The 15,920-nt window shown below is 37.6% G+C and overlaps 1 protein-coding gene across 1 annotated transcript in view; it reads right to left on the reverse strand.

The window, feature by feature from the left end:
• The window catches only part of LOC125228813 (synaptotagmin-5-like), an 88,391-nt gene extending 73,198 nt beyond the window's left edge, over positions 1-15,193 (reverse strand). Inside the window, exons 1-2 of the mRNA XM_048133499.1 lie at positions 15,105-15,193; positions 1,097-1,307 (exon numbers count right to left, since the gene is read on the reverse strand). Coding sequence (XP_047989456.1) covers positions 1,097-1,307; positions 15,105-15,115 — 222 coding nt within the window. The 5' untranslated portion in view covers positions 15,116-15,193. The remainder of the gene's footprint in view (positions 1-1,096; positions 1,308-15,104) is intronic.
• Positions 15,194-15,920: the final 727 nt, after the last annotated feature.

Below are 15,920 nucleotides of genomic sequence, written 5' to 3' on the forward strand. Positions count from 1 at the left end.
CGCGAGTGTGTTTGCATTACGTTGCGGGCCGAATTATTTTGTATGGATAAAAAAAATATTTCAATTTTAAGTAAAAGTTATCTAATTCCATTTTTTATGTCCTATACTCACCACCGTTAAGAGGTTCGCCCGTATTAGGTTTACACCCTGTAGATAAATAAGTTTCAACTTAAATACAATTTACCGTATTCTTAAGGCCATTGTATTTAACTTGAATGTCATCAAAAGTATGTATAAGTACTTACTTATACATAGCATGCGATAGCAACATAAAGCACAAAATGAAACAAGTCTTGTTTGATCCACTAGATCCACCCACACTAAAGCTTCTTCAAATACAGATAAAGTAAGTTGTAGATTTATAAAAAAATAGCATAGCACTAGGACCTAAGAAAATCTAAAATTAATTCGTTTTCACCACACCAACTGGTTAGGCTTTCTTTGCTATTCGAACACAGATAGCTAAATTGCATTTTATCCACAAGAGGGCAAAGTAATTTCATACAAATTTTGACTTGATGTCTTAATCTGGCTGCTAGATTTTACCTATAAATGATGATTTTGAATCATAAATATTGAATAAATTGATGGATTTCATTTATTTTGATGTTCTACAGTCAGTATTTTGTTCGTGTTGGTGTGGTGAAAAATTTTGTGTTTCACTCGGTGGCAAAGTTTGTTTAACCTTCGTGCCTTGATACCCATCACGTAACGCTCAAGATTCCACTTTTTACTCGCTACGCTCGCGGAATATTGGAATCTTTCGCTTGCTAGGGTATCAATATCAGCACGTGCGGTTAAACAACTACTTTGCCCCCTTGTAAAACAAATAACTATGTATTATCGAGCGATTCTCATTGCAATAACATTTTGCCTAAATAAAACTCGTACGTTCGCGTTCCGCTCTTGTTTTCATTATAATTTTTTGTATTTTAAAATAAATCATAGTTTAGGAGCCAGGAAAAGTACACATCTCGTGATGTGCAATTGCCGTCTATAATTTTATTTTCTCTGAGAAGACTTTCGATTTTTCCGTGTTTTACCTACTGACAACGTTGGCTCGCAAGAATTCATTAAAAGCAAAAAAATGACTTACATTTTGTGCTACATCCATAGGAGCCAGCTGCGGTGGCTCCCTCTTCCGTGGTTTTCTCCACAGTAGTATGAAAGCAGCTACCACAAGCACCGAGCCGGCGCCGACCACAGCGCCACCTAGTGCGCTCCACGCGTTACCGTGGAACTCCATTAGTTGCCGAGATTCCATATCTTGGAGACTTTCCAGAATGTTCTCTGCTGATTTTTCCAACCTGAGGCAATGAGAGAAAAGTATTATCAGTTTTAGAACTTATTGATAGTGGAAATTGATTTTAGTTTAAAGAGAAACGGCTGCAAACTATGTATTGTTAGGTTAGAAATATTACTTTAAAAAAAATCCTCGTTCCGCGTTTTACTTCAAAACGGAAATTTTATTATGTAGCTCTCATCTTTATTTCGTGGTTTCTTTAACAAATGATAAATAAAGATAAAATAAATGAGTTCCTATTTATTTCTGGATCCGGAATATTTTTAGACTGTCGAGTCACCCAATCCACGGTAAGCCGAAAGGCAATCAGTGGAAATCCTTGGAAATGTTTTCTGTTCTTAAAGTCGATAAGTTTTACTAATATTTATACGTTTACGTTTTACTAATATTACACGATTTATAATAGTTTGGTCAGGCAAACGTCACTCGCTCGCGTTCGCGCGTTAAGTACCTACACGCTAGCCGTTCATTCGAATGAACTAGTAGCCGAGGGGCGCCACGCGCCCGCCTGTGTAGTCGCGTGGCACGTACATACTATTCTTCTGAGTTTTACGTAGTAACTTGTTAGTATTAGTTAAATAAAGCGTAGGTCTTTGTCGTTTTGCGGGCAAGTGAAGGATCTGTTGCGTTAGTAACTTATTAATAAATCTGTGGTTTGGTTGTCACTACTTTCATATGTATCTTTAGGTATTTAAATATTTAAATAAATGTAAACAATATTGTTATCTTCTTCTCCATTGGATTCTTCAGCCAACTGAGGGTAAATTAAAATATTACACGACCTAATAAGAAGGTTAAAAATAGGTTCACTGACAGACTGACAGACCCACTTATTTTGGATTTGGTTAACCAACACGTTTTAGGTAACTAACCGAAAAAATACAAATTATTTTGTTACGATTTTTAAGTAAAGGTATGACAGAATATGACTGTGGATATGTGGTTTGCAAATGCCTAATTTTGACAGGTGATTGTACCGCGGCTACCGCGGTACCATTCACATCAACTTGACATCAACGGAGAATAACACGAAACGTCAGTTTTGGCAAGTCGAAAAAGGTCCACTTAATATAGTATTTTATGCAACAGGCGTTTAAAGGAGGTCAAAAAAGACGAGTGGCGTGAGTAACAATTTGAGGCGAAGCCGAAAATTGTTATTGAGACGCCACGAGTATTTTTTGACTCAGTTAAACACCGTTGCATACAATACTTTTTCTACGACCATGCACTTAGTTTTTAATAGTTTTCTTAAATAAATTTCGTGAAATTCATTCTGTTTCCTGTATTTTGACTCAAAGGTTTGCACTGTCAGCTCGGCTGCGCAAAGCCTTCCCGCGCACGCCCGCAGTGTCGTTATAAGGCGTTGCCATGGTTACAGAGCCAAACAATGCGTTTTCAGTTTTTTCGATACTGCGCGCATGCGCGGAAAGCCGGCGGACGCTGGCTTTGGGGAATAGACCTTTATGTAGGGTTTTAAAGATCTGTGCACGACCCTGTAAATGACGAATAACAGTTCGGGAGTAGAAAAAATACTTTAACGTCTCACCATATGGAGCTAAAACCGAGTGCCACATTACATTACTCTTGCTTGAATTCGCGCTCCGATCGATATATTTCTGTTATCAGCGGGACGTATCTAACTCGAAGGGGAGTCCAGGAAGGCAGGAAAGTTGTAACATCGGGAGAGTTCAACTAGGGAACAAATCAAATTATTTTATTCAATATGTTTTTTTGATTTGTTGTTTTTCAAGTAGTCACACTACTGTTGCCACCAAGAATTGTTAAAACGCCTTTTTAGACCAGGCCCCGTAGCTAATGGCATTTCTGCGACGCGAAACGAAAACGAAACGCCGTGAATGGTAGTCTAGCTCGTCGCGCCAATACGCAAGAGCGATAGAGATAGATATCTGCGAGCGTTTCGTGAGCATTTGTGCCATTCGGCTACGCACCCTAAGTACCAACGTGGTTAAATCTTTAAAAAAACACAGGAAACTTGTGTGTACTATAAGAACTTGAAGTTGGGTAACCTGGACAACAAGTATTCGTTCATTATGAAGTTCTCAAGCAAACATTGGCGCTTAAGCTGAAGGAACAGTCACCGGCATAAATATGTGATGATTTCTATACCTTGTCACATTAAAGTCTTCTTTCAAATGTCATACGAAATTGTCAAACGATTTAAAAGCGACAAGGTACAGAAATAATCACTTATTTATGCCGGTGACTGAACCTCTAACTAATCTGTATAAATATACGAGCATATTTCATCGTTATCGTAAGCGACAATGGGGTACCTGCTAAAAGTATGATCGAGAGAGTTGGGCGCCAAAACAATGGACATTGGAAATCAACTATAATTATTCTTCTGACCTAGACACCATACCGTAGAAGGTTCCAAAATAACCAAGGAACAATATTAAGGGCAAAGCACATGAGCTAAAAGCGACAGCAAAATTACATTACTCTCGTTCGCACTCCAGCCGATGTTATATCCGTAATTCCGTATCTTACTGCTAACAGCGGGGTGTGTTAAGCACTGGTCCCACCAAAAACGAGTAAGCTATGAGCTATCGGCTATAAAAAATGAACAAAAGACAATCGCTCCTGTGTAAATAAAAGAGAGAGCGAGCGATTTGTAGTTCATAGCTTGGCTACGAGCTATAATATAAGTCGCCCGCGCTGTCAACGCCTTTTATTTAAAGCCTGACCATCAGAAATATATGACTACTTCATCAGAACTATTTTCTTCATACTATACTGAACTGTCACTCCTTATTAACAGCGCCCTCCTGACAATGCAATGGAGACTTTCGGTCCGTGGTCGAGCGACACCAAGAAGTTCGTTAAGGAGGTGTCGGTCAGGCTTGTAGGCGTCTCAGGGAACCAACGAGCGGGCGCTTTCTTTGCACAAAGGCTGAGTCTGGCGGTGCAGAGAGGAAACGCTGCGAGTGTCCTGGCGACCATGCCAGAGGGAGGTGAAGTAGGGGAAGTATTTTATATTTAGTTTTAATTTTAGGTTAAGTTTTAATTGTATTTATGATGTCTGAGGTTTTTTGTTGTATTTTCCTGACAATAATCATATATTATATTTCTGGTCAGGCTTTAGCGACTATCCTTTGTTCATTTTTTATAGCCGATAGCTCATAGCTTACTCGCTTTTAGTGGGACAAGTGCCTTAAGGCCGCGTAGGTTCCTGCGGGCTTGCCGCGAAACACGTCCAACGTGCATGTGAACATTTTTTGCTTTTTCGTACGTATTTGTTTCGAATTATTTATTTGATCAAAGTCAAAAACTAACTTTTCGATCGCTGGAGTCCCGAGAGACAACCGCAAACTTGCTAAACAATTGACAACTATAATAATAAGACGACCGGTCTGGCTCAGTCGGTAGTGACCCTGCCTGCTAAGCCGCGGTCCTGGGTTCGAATCCCGGTAAGGGCATTTATTTGTGTGATGAACACAGATATTTGTTCCTGAGTCATGGATGTTTTCTATGTATTTAAGTATATATTTATCTATTTAAGTATGTATATCGTCGCTTAGCACCCATAGTACAAGCTTTGCTTAGTTTGGGGCTAAGTTGATCCGTGTAAGGTGTCCCCAATATTTATTTATTTATTTATTTAATTGTGAGTTAAAAAGTACTATCACTTTACTAAAACACTGTTCTCTGGAGATTTACACGACGAGAATGTATTCATCTTTCATATTTATAATTAATCTTTCAATCCGCAACAGCCTTTGTCAAACTTAAACACTAAATAACCTAGGCTATGGTGCCAGTGCCACCCCGGACCGCAGCTGGCCCAAATCTTCCCATAACACTAGCCGAGTTGCCCCGTTCTAAGGGAAATTTGTTAGACCAGATGATCTGGAACGAGGATCGCAACCCCTGTCTCTAAGCCGCCGGCCCAATTCCCACACAAACTCCTTAGCTTCCGCACCCCAAGGCCCTGCAGTCTCCACCGCAACTAGTATAAAATCATACGTTGGCTCCAAGACAGAGTATTACCTACTTCGGGATCTACTCATTGCTTTCATATTCAAAATGCATTGCTTGGTTTAGCAGGTACCAATGTTTTTTATAGAAAAAAAGTCAGCGGTTAATATTCACCCCGCTCTGAGGGCAAATATTAACAATACAGGGGCAAGAATTAACAATTGGTTTTACCTACATTGTACAATCGTTAACGCTCCGAAGAACAATACGAAATAGTTCAGATTCAGATTCAGATTCAGAAAATTTGCTGAAACATGGTATACAGTTCTACATGTTTGGTCATGGAGACATGCAAATATTTTGTAGTGTAATGTGTGTCGCATGCATTTATTTAATGTATACTTACCTACTTATTAATTAGACAATCTTATAACTATCATTATCATTACTATCAATATATTATGTGTCATTCAGATATTCCTTAATACTGTAGTAGGCCTTAGAAGCTAAAAAGTTATACAAAGCTTTTTTAAATTCATGAACGCTCTCAAGTTTTAAAATGTTAACTGATAATTTATTATAAATTCAGGGTGCCATACACAAAATACTTTTTGATAAAAAAGCTGTTTTCGATGATTTATAATTAATTTTCTCCTGTTGTCGCAGACTGTTAAATTTAGTGAACTGGTGTAAATTACATTTGACATACATTGAAATTTCATAAACATAAAGACACGGTAGAGTCAATATTTTGAGTGTAATGAAAAGTTCCTTGCAAGATTCCATGGTTCGAGTACCGCATACAGATCTCAAACATTTCTTTTGACTCAAGAATGCCATTTCCCTGTCAGTTGCATTATCCCAAAATATAACGCCGTATCTTAGTGTCGCAGTTACGTGCGCATGGTAAGCCGTTAGCACTGCTGTTTGATCTACAACCTTTCTTAAATTATACAGTGCATAACTAAATTGATTCAATTTACTACATATATTGTCAATTTGATTTCTCCATGTCAAACTACTATCTAAGCTTAATCCTAAAAATTTCGTGGAGTCAGTTTCAAAGATTCTTTGATTTTGATAGGTTATTGTTAATTCATGTGTATTTTTGGTCCGTAATTTAAAATTCATCATATTCGTTTTCTCTATATTCACGTGAAGATTATTTTTGTGAAGCCATTCAATTATAATATGTAAGGTCTGATTTATATTGGTTTGGAGTAAATTCATGTCAGTTTCTGTAAAAATAACCTTGCTGTCGTCGGCAAATAATACCATTGTCCACACCAATACGACAATGCGACAAGGAGAAATAGAGTCTGTTCGGAAAGCGAAGAGATTTTTTTTATGCTCGCCCAGAAAATGCCTGTTCACCCTAGATTAAAAGGTTACCGGGTTATTTGGGCTGGTGAGCGTGAAATGTATGGGCAGGCCAACGTCACTAGCTCGCGGTTGCGGGTTAAGTACCTACACGCTAGCCGTTCATTCGAATGAACAAGTGGCCGAAGGACGCCACGCTCCCGCCTGTGTAGTCGCGTGGCACGTACCTACTAAAACTATTCTTCTGAGTTTTACGTAGTAACTTATTAGTATTAGTTAAATAAAGCGTAGGTATTTGTCGTTTTGCGGGCAAGTGAAGGACCTGTTACCTTAGTAACTTATTATACTCGTAGTATGAATTTTCTGAGATGAACTTTTCGGTTTTGCCCTAATCTGTTAAACAAAGGCCTTTGTTTCTATTATTCGCGGCGGTTAGCTCCCGTTTCCACAGCACGTGCTAAAGTCTCAGTGTAGTTAAAAAGCAACTATCATGATAGCAAAGTTTAAATTTATTAAACAGTTTGCAGTGTGCAGGTAACTTTTTTTGAAGATGACAAAACGTGTTATCTCCGAAAGGGCTTTTTATGGATTTGAACCTTATTGCTATCATGATAGTTGCTTTTTAACTACACTGAGACTAAAGAACGTGCCGTTTAAACGGGAGCTAACCGCCGCGAATAATAGAAACAAAGGCCTTTGTTTAACAGATTAGGGCAAAAGCGAAAAGTTCATCTCAGAAAATTCATACTATAATAGTCTGTGGTATGGGGACTAATACATTTCACGATTCTTCCAGACTCTAGCTACTATACGAAGCAAGTACCTACTCTCAGCTACCATGTTTTCTAAATATAGTCTACTTTATACTTGTGTCGCTTACTGACAGTGTAATGGAGCGAGATGGCATTTAACACCCCTTTTAGATTATGCAAATATACAGAGACAGGTCACGCGAACGTAGATTACGGGTCATAGTCTATAGTTCTATGTATTTATAGGTTTAATTTTTTTTTTTATACTACGTCGGTGGCAAACAAGCATACGGTCCGCCTGATGTAAAGCGGTCACCGTAACCTATGGACGCCTGCAACTCAAACAGTGTCACATGCGCGTTGCCACCCCATTAGAAACTTGTACATTCCCTTTTGCTGTGTTAAGTACACAGCAAAAAGGAGTGTACAAGTTCCAAGGAGGGTTCGGTTGCCGACGACTCTAAAGGACAATATACGGAACAAGTTAGTTCCGTAAGTCCTCCCGTCATCAGGACCGCACCCTCGTTGAGCTCTGGCAGCCTTACTCACCGGCAGGAACACAACACTATGAGTAGGGTCTAGTGCTATTTGGCTGCGGTCTTCTGTAAGGCGGAGGTACTACCCCAGTTAGGCTCTGCTCTAGATTCGAGCGAGACGATATCCGCTGTGCTGTGCCCTACCACACAAAGCGGAATGTCATTCGCTATGCCCTACCTCCTACAAATTCTGGTAATTGAGCAACAAACTAATTTTTTTTTTACAAAACAGCATCATAGCCCAGAGGCTCATGGTAAACCATGAGCACAGTATAATAAAGAGTACTATCGTTAGAATATGTTGCTCAATAGCATAAACATCAGGCCCCTTAGCACAATAGCATTTCTGCGATGCGAAACGCCACAGAAATGCAGTCTGGCTCTGTCACGTCAATACGCAAGAGCGATAGAGATAGATAGCTACAAATTACGATATTATCGTGAGCGTTTGTGCGTTCGGCTATGCACATAAAGCAAGCGTTACTTTGCAGAAATCCATATGTTAATCAAAATTTTGCTAATCCGTGAATCATCCATAGGTACTAATATTATAAATGGGAAAGTGTGTGTCTGTTTGTTTGTCCGTCTTTTGAATTGACGTGATTTTTTAAGTGGAGACAGTTGAAGGGATGGAGAGTGACATAGGCTATTGTTTGTCTCTTTCTAACCCCCCCCCCCCCCCCCCCCCCCCCGAGTCCCTCAAATGGGGAGTGGATTTATATGGAGCATTCCGCAATTTTCGAATTTAACGCGAGCGAAGCCGCGGGCAAAAGCTAGTATCATATAAAGCCTGACCAGGGTGGCTAGTACGGTGGAGCGAAAAAACACTTTTCCGGAATTAGCAAACCTAATAGTTATCAATCAATGTCCCTTAGTGTATGAAGCCTTTGTGCAAATTTTCAGCTTTTTAAATCAACATCTTCTGCCTCCGCATTAGGTTTGAAATTTTGAAAATCTCATACAAACCTGAAAATTCAACTTTTAGATAAAAAATGTTTTTCGGCAGTATTATGTTCAGTATACATTATTGATACATATTATTACAAGAAACTACCAAAAATTGCGACTATTTTGGCGAATGTACTGAAACTAGACAAACTTTGGCGATTCTTGACGCTATTTTCGCAACTTTTTGTAGTTTTTCATAATGATATGTATCAATAACATATACTAAACATAATACTGCCGAAATTTTTTTTTATCTAAAAGTTGAATTATTAGGTTTCTATGAGATTTTCAAAATTTCAACCCTAATGCGGAGGCAGAAGATGTTGATTTAAAAAGCTGAAAATTTGCACAAAGGCTTCATAGACTAAGAGGCATTGATTGATAACTATTAGGTTTGCTAATTCCAAAAAAGTGTTTTTTCGCTCCACCCTAGTGGCTAGCCGAATGGCACAATCGCTCACGAAACGAAGCGCTAGTAGATATCTATCTCTATCGCGCTTGCGTATTGGCGCGACAGAGCCAGCGGCGTATCGCTTTCGTTTGGCGTCGGAGAAATGCCATTCGGCTACGGGGCCAGGGTGGCTAGCCGAATGGCACAATCGCTCACGAAACGCTCACGAAACGAAGCGCTAGTAGATATCTATCTCTATCGCGCTTGCGGATTGGCGCGACAGAGCCAGCGGCGTATCGCTTTCGTTTGGCGTCGGAGAAATGCCATTCGGCTACGGGGCCAGAAATACATGACTTTTGTCAGGAGGGCGCTGTTATTCTACTGTATGGGGTCACAATTCAGTGTCGTAAGAAATAATAATAATAATAATACGTAATACGTATACGTAATAGTTCTAATGAAATTCCGCAACATGGCGCCCAGTCATTCGAAGATTAGCACAGCAGAGTGATCTTCTAATAGATTTTGGGAATTTTACCTTTATTACAACATGGAATATACTTATTACAGTTCCGAACAAAATTAGTCTTAATGGCGCCCAATACAAACATGTTGGGTATGTAAAGCATAGTTAACATAGTATTGGCACGCGTTTAGCGACGAATAAAAAAAATATAATTATTTAAAAATTAAAAAAAACTGATAACCACATCTTAATTTTAATACGTTGATAACTCTATATTAGAAATTTGGTTGATCTAACTTTTTGCGTTTGTAAGTTATTGATGATGGACGTTGACCGGCGAAAATGCACTGTGAACAAATACGTGAAAAATCCCCTTGGTCTGGGTCAATGATTGCTAAATTGTTGAATTTCCAGAAAACTACTAGGCAATAATTATTGCCCAAATCATTATTTCATTAAAGGCCAATTAAATAATAGTGGCAAAATAATTCAAAATATCCACTCCTTGCGGTCCACACGGAATCAACAGACAAAAAAGATGGATGAAAATCTTGTTCAGAGGATGATGAATACTATTTTCAGAAAAGTCCGTAATTTTGTGCATAAACATACTGAATGATTGAAATATATGTGACACGCTAAAAATAATAAACGATCTTTTATATTCTGCAATAAAAAATATTGTTTACTTTTTTCTTTTCATTTAAAAATTAAATTCCTCCCATCGCGTACCAATTCTAAATTAACTATGCTTTACCTATCGAAGTTAGGTACCTACTCACGATTGTAGGGCGGCGGACTGTTGGGCGGTTATCATGTTTGCCTGATAAGCGATATCTAGTACACGTGTAATCTCATGTTTTACTGCGGGCACAACACGAGCCTTTCACGTAGGCATACAAAACAGGAATAATCAAGTTTGAGGGTATTTTTCAATAATCACCATTTTAGTTTAAATACAAGAAATACTTTAATTGAAATACGGTTGTACTCACGTTATTATATCGCTATTGCTGCGACATGTTTCGGGACAATTCGCAGTCTGACTCGTGAGTCTGCGGAGTTTAGCCGTCGCGTGAACTCCTATATGCCTGAAGAGGGGCCTCCGAATTGGCCCGAAACATGTCGCAGCAATAGCAATATAATAACGTGAGTACAACCGTATGTCAATTAATTATTTGAATATGTCTCACGAAAGTTTACCGTGTATAAGAAATACTTTATTCCGCAAAAACATGGATGGTCGTGAGTTCAAACCTCCCTGGCACTCACTTGTATTGATAAGTAAATAAATAATAATAATAAATATTGGGGACACCTTACACAGATCAACTTAGCCCCAAACTAAGCAAAGCTTACTATGGGTGCTAAGATGTTTCTGCTTAATAAAATTACAAAAAGGGGGTCAATCATTGGTTGTGTACAGTATTTTAGACAAATCGAAATTAAATTAAGAACGAAAAGAAAGTGCCAAAAGACTAATTCAACGTAAATTCGGACACAAACAGGAAAAACCAAAGCAAAAATTCTTCTTTGAAATATTATTGATTGAGAGATTACTTGTTTATATTGCAGTCAGAGTACATTTACAGCCATCTTTTATTTATTGATTTAAACCTTATTGTCCAATACCCAAAAGTACAAAAGGCGGATTTAATGACAGGGCATTCTGTATCAAACAACCATGAGCTAAACCGAAAAATCTTTTATAGAATAGAATAGAATAGAATAGAATAGAATAGAATAGAATAGAATAGAATAGAATAGAATAGAATAGAATAGAATAGAATAGAATAGAATAGAATAGAATAGAATAGAATAGAATAGAATAGAATAGAATAGAATAGAATAGAATAGAATAGAATAGAATAGAATAGAATAGAATAGAATAGAATAGAATAGAATAGAATAGAATAGAATAGAATAGAATAGAATAGAATAGAATAGAATAGAATAGAATAGAATAGAATAGAATAGAATAGAATAGAATAGAATAGAATAGAATAGAATAGAATAGAATAGAATAGAATAGAATAGAATAGAATAGAATAGAATAGAATAGAATAGAATAGAATAGAATAGGAATAGAATAGAACAGAACAGAACAGAACAGAACAGAATAGAATAGAATAGAATAGAATAGAATAGAATAGAATAGATAACGTTTATTTAGTGAAAATATACAAGTAAAAAAACAATAGCATAATCTATATACATCTTAAACTAAAGTCACCAAAAAGGATGCCACTCAGCATATGCCAATGGCTAATTGGTATTAGCCACGGCGCTGGGTTTCAGGGCAACCGAGAAAACAGGATGGGATTTTGGTTAAACAGACCGACGCGAGATACCATTAAGCTACATTAGGGTAAATACGAGTCGCTTAAAAATCAGCATTATTTCCATCATAATTATCAAGATTCCCCTTTCGAAATTACCCGAGCATTTCTGTCATTCGTAATTACCACCAATGTACCTTACATACTAATAATTTATATTTAAAGTAACAAAAAAAAATACTTATTAAAATTATGGGTTAATTATAAATACTAGGGGTACATAAGTCACTCACTCATTAGTCATTGGCGTTGTCACAAGTCGACACAGTTCTCGACACGGTGTAAACACGACACAGTTCTCGACACGAGACGAGTGTAGGGCGGGCGGCGCGCGACTGGCGGGCGGCATCCGAGTTGTTTACAAGTTATCTTATCTCTGGCTGTACGAGTGTTGCAATATAATGTCGGCCAATACTTACATCACGAGAAAAAGCTACCAAAATATTTCGTCGCGACCATAGCTGGGCATTAACTCGTTAATCCGTTAATCGGTAATTAACGAAGTTAACATTTCGATTAACGGATTAACTTTTAAGTTAACTTTAAAAAATGTTAACGGATTCGTTAACTTCCGTTAAATTTCATAGAGTCCGTTAATCGTTAATCCAGCACCCCAACAAGCGGTTCACTGCGCCGCGAAAACCACGTTCTTACTGCTACTGTAAAAGCCCGTAGTACGGCAAAACCTAGGTTTTATCGGTAAAAGCAGATCCGTCGGTTATAAACAGTCTAAAGACCAATTGGCGACTTTGGATCACTTATTCGAGATCTTCTAAATCTTATTAGGCGTGCTAGATCGATCACTAACCTGAAAATAGAGTGCAATCATCAGGCATGGCAGACAAATCGCGCAACCGACGCATCGAGTTAGAGTCCGGCGCGGGCCTTAGATTACTCTACCAAGTTATCGTGGCCCACAGCATCGAGTTGTCATCTCAAATCTCAATCTGAAGAACCGACGCACCACGATCGCGATCGCATGAATGACCCAATAATTACCAATCCGAAGTAAAACCTAGGATTTAGCCAACCAACGGCGGTAAAAGCCCGAAGAGACCGTAATTATTACATTTCGGTTTTTTACCGATTGGCGTCACAGGTTTTAATGGTTTTTGGTGGATACTTAGTAAATAGAAATACATAATACCTACAGTGGAGTCCTATTTTTATGACATGTTAACGGATTATCGATTAACTTTAACTTCCGTTAAATCTACCGAAACGTATCGCTTTAACGATTAACGAAGTTAACTTTTTAAGTAACGGATTAACGATTATCGAAGTTAACTATTTGATTAACGGTGCCCAGCTAAGGTCGCGACAACATACAATAAATACGGAACCCTAATAAAAACTTTATAAAAGTGTACCTACGGTACATGCTATTGTAAGTAGTGACGTTTCTTTTTTTTATACCACGTCGGTGGAAAGCGGTCACCGTAACTTATGAACGCCTGCAACTCAAGGGGTGTCACATGCGCGTTGCCGACCCATTAGAAACTTGTAAGAGTGTACAAGTTTTTCAAGAACTCCTTTTTTCTTCTTGACAAAATCTCACTTTTGATATTGACAGCAGAGATGGGCATCAATCGATTGATTTTTTAGTTAACTAATCAATCGACTAAAAATATCAATCGTCATTATTCAATCGCGATTGATTTAGTTGCGATTAAATTAGTTGTGGGAATGTTCGACTAACAACTAAATTAGTTTTAGTTTCAATCGACTAAATTCCACGAATAAATCATTAAAACTACACAGTCGGCCGTTTTTGCATTTATATCTTATTTGTAACTACAAGTAGGTATGTATATAACATTGGAGAATGCACAGGAGAATTTTGTGGATTATTTTGAAGTAGATATATTCGACCGATTGAGCTAAAATTACGTATACACGTTTAATTTGTAATGCTTGAATGACAATGCAATATTATAACGATATATCGGTAACGAAAAATAGCGAAAAACTGCAGTGTTCACAAGTAGCAAACAAAACAATTAAGTATGTTATTGCAATACTTTAAATTATACGATACTGAGTAAATCTTAGACATAGAAATTACCAGTATTTTGCTGTCTCTGTCGATAGTAAAACTCTTTTTAGTGGCACGTGGTGACAAAACATTGGGCTAAATGACTAATCCTACTTACCTAGAAATAATTTCATTTTGGTGCAAGGGCCGACGCATCTTCTAAAAATAAGACGTTCTATTGAATCAAACATCTGCATATTGTTTATCTATTATCTACGCGCACTATTTTGTTGTCATTAAAATATTTAAACCTCTTTGTAATGTAAAGAACTCTCAGCGTTAATTATTGTTCATCTTCCTTGCGGCATTCTACATTCAAATTTATATAATGGCAACAACGAATTTCACGATATTTGGTATATACTATACACCATGTTTTTATTGAATTCCGTTAATTTCAAGGGAAGGTTCCGTAGGTCAAATACAATGAATTGCTCTAAAAAACTAGCGACTTAACTCTTACGGTTGTAGAATCATTCAAAAATAAATCAAACATTTTTTTTGGAAATGTATTTAAACCAGTCAACCGGGTACTTTTATTGTGTTTTTTTAATGTTATTTTACTAATGCACAAACAAAGTACCCATTTTTTATTTACCCTTAGATAAGAGAAATTTAATCCAATTTCAAAGTGACTGTAGTAGCAAAATAATAGTTAGAACACCGATCTAACTCCTTAGAAATGGTTAAAATATCTTAAGTAGGTAATACATGATGATATGTTTAAACATTCGTTAAGATGTCCTAATCAGTCTGTCAACATTAGTTGCGAGAAATAAGTCTAACTAATTAGTCGATTACAAAATTTAGTTGTCCGAAATCAATCGGCAACTAATTTAGTTGCAACTAAATTAGTCGCGCTCTATACAACTAAGATTGATCATTCGTGGTTTTCAATCGTCAGTCGCAATTAAATCTTGTAATTTTAATCGTTAATCGTTAGTCGATTACATTTTGCCCATCTCTGATTGACAGCTCGGCAGGTACCGTAACGCTGCGCAATACCTATGTAGAGCAGTTAATTTCAAAAGTAACAAAAATAAAAAAAAATAAAAACTCTAAACTTCATACTCACTCATTGGTCATTGGCGTTGTCACAAGTCGACACAACAGAGACACGACACAGTAACACGACACAGTTCTCAACACGACACAGTTCTCAACACGACACAGTTGTCGACTCGACACGTGGCGGGTGTAGGGCGGGCGGCGCGCGACTGGCGGGCGGCATCCAACTTGTTTACCAGTTATCTTATTTCTAGCTGTGCGATGGTTGCAATCTAATGTCGGGTCGTATAGATACGCTGTGTTATTGCTAATGAAACAATATGTTTTCACCGCACCAACTGGCTCTTTTGATTCTTCGAAAACTGATGAGAAAAGATGCATTTTATTCACAACAGTGCGAAGTTATTTCATACAAATTTTGTATGTCCTAAGCTGACTGGTAGAATTGACCTTTCCATATATAAATAAATAAATAATAAATAAATATTATAGGACATTCTTACACAGATTGACTGAGGCCCACGGTAAGCTCAAGAAGGCTTGTGTTGTGGGTACTCAGACAACGATATACATATTATATAAATACTTATATACTTAGAAAACATCCATGACTCAGGAACAAATATCTGTGCTCATCACACAAATAAATGCCCTTACCGGGATTCGAACCCGGGACCGCGGCGCAGCAGGCAGGGTCACTACCGACTGCGCCAGACCGGTCGTCATTATATACCATACATAAATGTTATCACATAGATTACTTTGATTTAGTATGATATTTTACAGTAAGGATTATTTATATAATACTAGCTTTTGCCCGCGGCTTCACTCGCGTTAGAAAGAGACAAAAAGTATCCTATGTCACTCTGCATCCCTTCAACTA

The sequence above is a fragment of the Leguminivora glycinivorella genome, chromosome 8, assembly GCF_023078275.1.
Source record: "Leguminivora glycinivorella isolate SPB_JAAS2020 chromosome 8, LegGlyc_1.1, whole genome shotgun sequence".
In the NCBI taxonomy this organism is placed as follows: domain Eukaryota; kingdom Metazoa; phylum Arthropoda; class Insecta; order Lepidoptera; family Tortricidae; genus Leguminivora; species Leguminivora glycinivorella.